The following is a 9,083-nucleotide window of genomic DNA, read 5'->3' as shown; positions in this document are numbered from 1 at the left end:
TTACCCATTTGATTTTTCTTTAAGCTTATACAACAATCAAATCACTGATGTTGGAGCCAAATATGTTGCAAAACTAATTGAAGAGTGTTCAAGCCTTGAATATGTTAAGTATGTTGGATTTTTTTTTTCCTTTCTACAGTATCCTAATTAAGGTAAAGCAACTTGAAACAGGAGGGAGAGTGGAAAAAAGACAAATTATGTTTCAAATAAAATATAACTTAGGTGGCAGTTGTATATTCTTTTACAGTAGTCTAGCAGTGAATGGCAGCAGCTGAAACTCTTGAATCCATAGTCTTTACTGGAATATAGTAGTAAGCAAAAGGAGAGCATGAGACCTGTTCTTTACCTAAATCCAGTCTGAGCACCTGAGTGAGGCTTAAGTGGTGCATGAACCTTGCTGCTCCTTGCAATAGGTGAATTCACTTGGATTTAGTACCAAGCTTCTTTATATCTTGTCTTTTACGGGCCATTGGTGTCAGGCTGTGCTGGTGTCATACCTCAGCTCTGGAATTCCCCAAATTCACTTCGTGAGTTGTTCCCCTTCATTCCTGGAACTTTCCCAGATGAGTGTCCGGCCATGCACAACACTGGTTTGACATAAAGGTAGATCATTAACCAGTGGTTTAATTTTGACCATAGCAGAAAATAGAGGTAACTACAGCAATGTCAGCTGCTGGTATGAATGTAGCAACCGGCAGCCAGGGACTCTTGGGTTCTAGTCCTTGTTCTACCACTAACTTGCTCTGAAACCCCACACTAGCCACATCCTTCCCACTTGACATATTTGCAGACTTCTGAAACCCAAGAGCACTCTGGTTCTTTCACTGCTTTGACACAGTGCTTTGCTTATTTAATCTTAACTTTCATGAAAAAGCCTGTTGGAAGATGGTTACTTTCAGGCTGCGTAGTAACCCCAGAGATTATTTTGAGATAGATTGCATATTCATGTGCCTGAAATCAGTCAAACAAGCCAGTTTTACTTTATGTAAATGTAGTGGGTTCGGGGGGTTTTGGTTTTGGTTTGTTCTTTACATCAGTGTGTATGCAATTGAGACTTACCTCTTCCTTGAACTCCAGCCATTTGATATCCCCGCATAGGCCAAAAAAAGAAAAGGTCTTCTGTAGAGTGCCAGCCAGAGACACTCCTGCTGCACTGACCTATGCTACTACATATAGCCTATGCTCAGAACAGAAAGACTTGAAATTATTACAGTCTGTCCTTATCAGCTGCAGTCTCCTCTGGAGCCACACGACCAAGAAATACTCTGTTCCCTGTGGCATCATGAAACATGCTGCATGTAATTCATGTACTCTGTAGCAACTGCTGATATTATGAACTATATTAAAAACTAGGCAGGGGTCCTTGTCTTGAGGATCAGTTCCTAAAGCTCATTTCTAACATACTGAGCACCAAAACCAAGACTCTACAGTAATACTTCTGATTCGGAGGGTTGACATGCAAAATATGTAAAAGACAACATAAAATGATGTCTTTTAATCAAAGGTTAAATGCCTGCAGTATTTTTTTTTACTCTAGGTTAATCTTTGATAGCTGTAGCTCCAGAGTTAATTAGCCTTAAATACTTGTATTGTTTTCTGAGCCGGTGTTCTAATAGCTGTACTGTTGTTAGTGATGTACCTCATCAATTCATGTATTTTGTGCAGAATAGGAGCAAACAAAATTACGAGCGAAGGAGGGAAGTGCCTTGCCCAGGCCATCCAGAAGAGCAAGACAATGTTTGAAATTGGGTAAGTTCAGTGCTAAGGAGCAGAGCTGAGGGCTTGGTCTTGTCAAGGCATCTCTAAATAGCTTAGGATTCCTTCTTTCATTCTTATCTTCTTTCCTTCTGCCGTTCCTCCCCACGGTGGCATTAGAACAAACCGGTGCAGAGGTATAGCCACATTTTCCACTCGGGGGAAAAGGAGAGCTGCTTTATTGTTCTCCAGTTCACACAATGTTTGGTTTGGTTTTTTTTCCCCTGTTCTGACAGAACCTTAAAGGAGAGACAAACAAACAAGAGGACAGTATGTAAAGATAGCCACTTTCCTTACAGCAACACAGCTGTTCTAGAGATCATTTTTAAAAGTCTGGGTAGTTTTATGACTATTGACAACGTATCTGGTTGTTGAATGTCATTGTTATAATTGTCAAACCTTCTGCATCAAGTCCTGATAAAGTTGCGAGCTGGGAGAATAAGAAGGAATTCCCGTCGTCCTTCTCTCTAGTCTGTCCCAAACTGGGGAGTCTGCTATTATTGGAGAGAGGTCTGAATGTACTGTAAACCTTTAATCCCTGTCCTCTTTCTCAGGAGAGATGCTAGACTTGAGGGTTTAATTTTTACTTTTTTTTCCCTCTGGCAAATCCCAGTTTGTCTTTCCACTCTACAGGAGAACATTCTTCTCAGAATCTAATACTCAAATACATGGAATTAAAACCTCTGTTTGACCATTGTGAATATCACAATAACCCTGAGATATGAAAATCAGATTTGAACAATCAGATTTTTGGCCTTTAATTTTGTTGTTCTACAACATTTCACAAGCATAGTCAACAGCATGCACACTTCCATTGTCATATAGCTGGGTCTGCTGTGCTGTACTTGCTGTAATTTCCGTGAAGGACTCCTGTTTTCTCCTGTGGAGGAAATAATCACTCCAAATGGATTTAGGATAGCTTGGACAGAAATGTTTAAACAGATATATTCAGCATTTACATAACAAACTGCATTGGGACTGAAGGACAAGGAAATTCTAGGGAACTTACTGGAAGTGGATGTGTTTAGATACCACAAAGTTCAATTGATTTTAAAAGAGCTGCCAACTAACTGAGTGTGGCTTTGAGTCATCAAGCCATGATCCCTGTAAAAAAACCCCTTATACCTCAGCAGAAGCGCCTTCAAGTCTCGTAGTACAGGGTGAATTTTCAAAGTGGTTGGTCTGCACAGAAAAGATTTGACCAGATACTGCTATTCAGTGTTGATCAAATCTCTGCAGCTTTTACCACATTACCTTCTCTTAACCCTTTGTGTTACCAAGGATTGTTTTGCCATTGGAAATACTATTCCTTACAAATGTGTTGAAGAGCCCAGGGTCATACTGTCCCTGTGAGATTTTGATCTTTCTCTTGGCAGCTGGAGAGAGAGGAGATACCACTTGGGTATAACGGTGAAGGAATTGTAATCGTTTTACCAGACTATTCTGAAGGAGAGCGGGAGCTTGTAGAGCAGTTCACTTCAGAAAGTCACCCGTTTGGGTGTGGGTCCCTGTGCAGTTGTGCATCTGGGGAGTCTTTCCCAAAACCTGTGTTTTGCACTGTGTAAAGGCCAGTCTGTGCCCAACAAGTAACAGGAGAACTGTAGCAGGGGTATGGGGAGGAATGCTGAGCAGGGAAATGATAGGATTTAGGACGGCAGCTCACTGGACGGGACCACAAGACTCCTTTACCCCATAAGGGTACAGGGCTGTGGAGGGTTTGCGCAGCGCAGCAAGGTGATCCCAAAAGTACTCCTGCTGCAGCAGGCTCTCTCCTAGAGCTGCTGCTGTGCTGTGGCCTTAGGGTACTGGTGAGTCAGCAGGGGCTGGTGGTGTGGTGTGCAGGGAGTGGAACATGCCTGGCTCAGCGGGGAGGGCACCTGCCAGGTTTCTCACAAGCCTGAAAGGCTGTGAAGTAATCGAGGGGGAGGGGAGGGAAGAGAAAAAGGGAGAATGCAATGCCGAGGAGCGGTAGGGCAGCACACCTGATATCTCCTGGTTTCCTCTCTTCACCAGGATGTGGGGTAATCAAGTTGGAGACGAAGGAGCAAAGGCATTTGCAGAGGCCCTGAGGAACCACCCCAGGTTAACAAACGTGAGGTAAAACACTGGCGGAGCCAGGCAGCTCGGTGTAGTGCTGGCTTTCCCATCGTGCTTTGAAGCGATGACTCTTCCCACCAAGCATTAGCTTGGAACGCCATCCAGTATTGCAGCCTTCGCTGTGTAACCAACAGGCTCCTGGTCCACGGAAGAGGCCAGATTGAATCAAAAAGCCCTGTGCAGCCATTAAGCAAGTTAAAAATATTGCAGGGCTGGCATCCTTTCCTCTATCTGCATCTCCTCCCCTCATGCTGCACAGAGTTAACTGGCATTTGTGAAAGCACATGGTCAGTGGGTCCCATTTTGATCTGGGAGCATTAGCAGAAGGATGCACCAGCTGTCACAGAATCAGGCTCCTGGTGAGCGCAGTGTTAACAGTTTCTGTTGCAAAGGTACAGCAGCTTTTACCAAAGTAATTTTTAGGCGATAAACTGTTTGGGTAGGAACTGGGGCATTCTTAAATTGAGGCTCATCCTGTACTCCACTGGAGCTATGACACCACACATTCAGTGCTAATGAGATGTAGTTCTCACTTGAGTTCAGTGGTGCATCTCAAACTAGCCTTCTGGAAGCCCTAGCATGGGTGAAGTTGGTAGCACAGCATGGGGAGAAGCCAGCAGTGTAAAACAGCCCATCCCCTGCCAGAGTTTCAAATGCTGGCTAGGGATTTAAAGATGCATATCATCTTTAGTCATCATCATTTTTAGTCAACCTAAGTGGGAGGGAAAATGTTCACTTAGGATGTTATCATCAGGCTGCTGCTGTTTTGGAGTCCCTCCACACAGCTGGAGCACTGGGTTCATGGTGATCCTTTCAATTTGTCTCCCAGTTCCACTGGCCTCCACGGTGAGGGAGCAGACAAGGCTCCTTGGTTTCCCCACAAGGTGGCAGATGGCACTAGTTTCTTTAGAAATACAGTACTCCAGGAGTTTGGGGATCTCTGGAGAGCTTATTGCTGCCACTTCAGATCCAGGGGTTTCAGAGCTGGTGCCTTGTCCTCCTTTCTGTGAGCAGATAGCTGGACTTAAAAAATTAAAAGCTGAACGGGTGCAGTGACCTAGATATATTTAAACTTAAAAGCTATCTGAAATAGCATCTTCCCATAAGTGCAGAATCCATCCAGATGCATCAGACTTGAAAGAAAACATTTTGAACCTGAATCAGAGCTGGGTTACACCTGGGATTCTCAGATGGGAACAAATATGCTGATGAATGTGCTTGCAAAAATGAGGAGGAGTAACTGTGCTGGCTAGGGCTAGGTTTTGCTGGCACCTGTGCAGGGTGAATTTTCTGCTCTGCAGTGTTCTTGCACTTGGGTTCGTTTTTTATCTTCCACTGGTTAATCTTGCTTCATGATTTGAATCATATTTAGCACCAGTGGTAGCTTTATGCGAAGATTAAGGGAAGATAGTCCATACTACATCAGTTTACTTCAGTGTATTTGCCATTTTTAGGCCCAGTCATGATGGACTGAGAATATCTAGTTTCAGCTGAAGCTAGGAGGCACTCATGCTAGCACATACTTGTGCCATTGCCCTGCTTGATCACCCTTTCTACCTTTTTTTGAGACCTTGCATTATTTTCAGGCTCTGGCCTGGCTTTTGAGGGTGGAAATGCTTTTTGAACTCTCAAAGCCTGGAGCATAATTTTAACTGGACGATTTTGCCAATATCTATTCAAAGAATGAAGGGCAGACTAAGAAATGTTTGTGGTTTATAATGGAAGGCATGCATTTACAAGCTCATCTCTCCATACACAACAGAAGGTGTTGTGTTTGGAAGAAGAATGAGGTATTCGGGCGTCTGAAGGACTTAAAGGACAAAGTGCCCAGTTTGTACAGGGAGTTGGGATGACAAATGCGTGTAAAAACCTGTGTACTACTAAGGACAACTCTTTGTCCTTGTTAAAAGCCTTGACTCTAAAATCACTGGGTGCAACTCTGCTGTCAGTCCCAAGAGTACAACTCTGCTGTCAGTCCCAAGAGTACAACTCACTGACAGCAAACCTTATGGCCTGTATGATAGACCTGCTCTCAGGCTGCAGCCTGTGAACTGTTCTCGCTTGTAAAAGTCATAAGGACTTACTGGTTTGCAAAGTACATGAGCCTTTGAAACACCCAAATGCTGAACTGTACAACTGGGAAAGAGATCATCCAGGATATTCATTAGTATTTGGCAGCGGAAGGGCCAAGTGATGCTGGCTGTTTCTTACACCTTTGTATCTACTTCACAGTCTCGCGTTCAACGGCATCACGACAGAGGGAGGCAAAAGTATTGCTGAAGCTATGCAACACAACAACTCCGTGAAAATATTCTGGTAATTGACAGTGTGGTCTACTTCTCCTCCTCTTCTTTCTCTAGAGAAAGCTGCAGCCTAATTTTATTTCCTCCAATGCCATTGCTTCCTCCTACTGTCCCCCTCCTTCTCTCCGTCCCCCTATCCCCTATGCTTTCACTACCAGCAAGCTATAAGATATATCCCTCGGGAAGAATGTGGACATGAGTAATGGATCAGCAGCGCACGTCCTTTAGGACACATTCCAATGTCCCAAAGTCATGCTTCGCTCTGCTCCCTCCATCTTGCGTTCCCCATCTTCTCTCACTTCCATCATCTGAAGTCAAGTTCTTTGTCCTCTGTTTTTGCACCTTTTCAGTGTTGTCTCTACCCCTCTACCTTTTTCCACCACACCTCATCCACTTTTTGGACACTAAAACACCATGAGAAAGTATCATTAGAACACTGCTCTGAGAAATAAAGATCTGATACTCTTGTGTCTTTTACCTCCAGGGCTTCTCTTCAGTATCTCTTTGTGCCTAGCCTTTAGAAATTGCTCAAGGCAGGAACAGCACATCCCCCTTTGGCTGTCTAAAGCTAAGTCACAGACAAGCTGGAAAAACAGGAGGCTGAAAAATAATGATAACATCCTAAGTGAAGATTTTCTCTCCCACTTAGGTTGACTAAAAATGAGCTGGATGACGAGGCAGCAATGAGTTTTGCAGAGATGCTGAAGGTCAACAATAAACTGGTGCATTTATGGTGAGTTACATTCCACAGAGGCACAGGCTCTTTGGCAGTCACTGCATTAAAGCTTCACCTTCCAAGTCTATGTAGGTCACAGTAAGCTTTCTGTGCATGGTCTGGATGCAGCTGACTGGTTGTAGACAGTTCTAATGGAAAGCTGCTGTCTAACATTTTGAACCTGCTTTCATACACGCAAAAGTTTAAGCTGTTTGTGTGTCCTGGTAACTTTTGAACTACTAATTGATTTCATCTCTCCTTAGGGGAACAGTACTGGCCTCAAACGCAAAAGTTTCAAAAAAAAAAAATACAGGCAGACAGCTAGAATAGAATAACCTTATTATGATTCTTACTATTTATCATCATACTATGAAAGTAGCAAGCTCAATGCTTACTCTGCATCCAAGAACCTACATGACAGACACTTAAATGCATGTCCCATTTGCCTGATGTTTTCTTCTAGGGCTAGCACTTTCACTCATGCAAGACACTCATCTGTAAGACATAAATCCCCGGGAAACCTGGGATTATTTCTAGCAATCACAAAGAGACTTGTTAAACTTCTAAGAAAACACAGCATTGACTGTTCTAATCCAGAGGTTCACAAGAATTTGTCCATGGATGGACTTGGGCAGATGTGGGTTGTGAAACAAATAGCCGTCCATTCATTCCAAGCAATCAAGAGAACATAATAAATGGAGTCCCTTTACAAGCTTATACAAAGACTTTGCTAACCACACTCTAGCATTCCCTGTATTAATCGTAGTTCCCGCCCCTTGGGAAGCGTGCCGGTTGTCAGAGGTGCCAAGTACTTGTAGCCTCTTTTGAAAGCAGTAGAAGCTCTGGTGCTCATCACCCTGAAAATGAAAAAGGGGGGGAAGAAGGCTTGATTTCTTGTGCACAGCTGCAGATATGCTTCACTGGGCAGTTTGGTTTGAATTCATAATAAAATTTTCCCCACCCAAAGCAGGCATAGTAATCTAGATACATGTCTTTACCATGGCTCAGTATTATCCAAGGGTTTCTGCCAGTAGACCAATTTATATCCTGCTTTGTTGGTTGTACCAGTGGATACCTCCAAAAGGTGGTGACCCAAGTTGAACTTGAGGCAGAATTAAAGTCTTTTTCCAGTAGCTGAAAGAATCTGCTGGATCCCTTTGCATTTTGATTAATTTACCAAGTGCAGAAAGTCCTTTAATAGGAATGCGTCCCTGCTTCCTTCCTTCCTTCCCTCCCTGAGAGATCATTCAATTCATTCCGGTTTTCAGCTTCATCCTGAATCCTGTGGGATTCATGCAGTCAGTCACATGGAGTGGTACAGCTATGGGGCACACCATAGTAGACTGAAAGGTAGGTAAGTATTGAATTAGGCTACGCTGATGAGTATTTTTATACTCATGTGGATGAGGGGGCTTTGTTCATTTTTAGCCAGGGGCATGGTCTACAGTGGTTAATAAGAATTACCTAATGCTTCTTCAGTTGTGCTACCTGAGGATCTTCTGTTTCTTTTTTTTCCCTCTTCAACTCAGATTAGACATACTTTATAGCTGCTAAGGTGGCTTCACTGGGACTTGCACCTGCTCATACCAGAGTAAAATTCAATGCTTTATTTTTCAAAGATCTTGCTGGTCTGATAAATGAGACAGGAGGATTTGGCAACCTCTAGATCATAACTGCTAAAACACTAGGCTTACACAGGTTCTGTACTCAGAATTTTCTGTACCTCACTTAAAAATGTCTCACAGTGTTCTTAATAAGAAAACAGAGCTAAGAGGTTAGTCTGTCTCAGAGTCCAAATACCCCAATCCCATACCAGTAGAAAACAGTTCTCAGCAGATATTTGTCAGCTATGTAATTAAGCTCAGTATCTCCAGAATGCAACCACATGCAGGATTAAAAGGACTGATGCTCTGGGCTCTGTTTCTGAAAGTGCCTGTGGAGCATTTGACCAATACTGTGTCCTCATGGGTAGAAATCACCACCGTCGTCTTGTGGCAGACAGCTTTGCTCCTTGACGTCAAGCTGAGCGTAGGTTGTGCATGCGCTGTAAATTAGTTTGCATGTTAGTTTGACATGAAGTGCTTTCTTTTTAGGCTTATCCAGAATCAAATTACAGCCAAAGGGGTGAAGTACCTCAGCGAAGCTCTAAAGGAGAACACAGCTATTAAAGAAGTCTGGTAAAGATCCCCTCCTCAAAGGCTCACTTTGTAAAC

General features: G+C 43.3%; 1 protein-coding gene across 1 annotated transcript in view; it reads left to right on the top strand.

Moving 5' to 3' along the window:
* The window catches only part of NOD1 (nucleotide-binding oligomerization domain containing 1), a 28,788-nt gene that overhangs the window by 17,838 nt on the left and 1,867 nt on the right, over positions 1–9,083 (top strand). The window contains exons 7-12 of the mRNA XM_009324162.1: positions 25–108; positions 1,666–1,749; positions 3,769–3,852; positions 6,085–6,168; positions 6,805–6,888; positions 8,964–9,047. Coding sequence (XP_009322437.1) covers positions 25–108; positions 1,666–1,749; positions 3,769–3,852; positions 6,085–6,168; positions 6,805–6,888; positions 8,964–9,047 — 504 coding nt within the window. The remainder of the gene's footprint in view (positions 1–24; positions 109–1,665; positions 1,750–3,768; positions 3,853–6,084; positions 6,169–6,804; positions 6,889–8,963; positions 9,048–9,083) is intronic.

The sequence above is a fragment of the Pygoscelis adeliae genome, unplaced genomic scaffold, assembly GCF_000699105.1.
Source record: "Pygoscelis adeliae isolate BGI_AS28 unplaced genomic scaffold, ASM69910v1 Scaffold25, whole genome shotgun sequence".
NCBI lineage: Eukaryota > Metazoa > Chordata > Aves > Sphenisciformes > Spheniscidae > Pygoscelis > Pygoscelis adeliae.
This window is presented reverse-complemented; position numbering and strand designations above follow the sequence as displayed.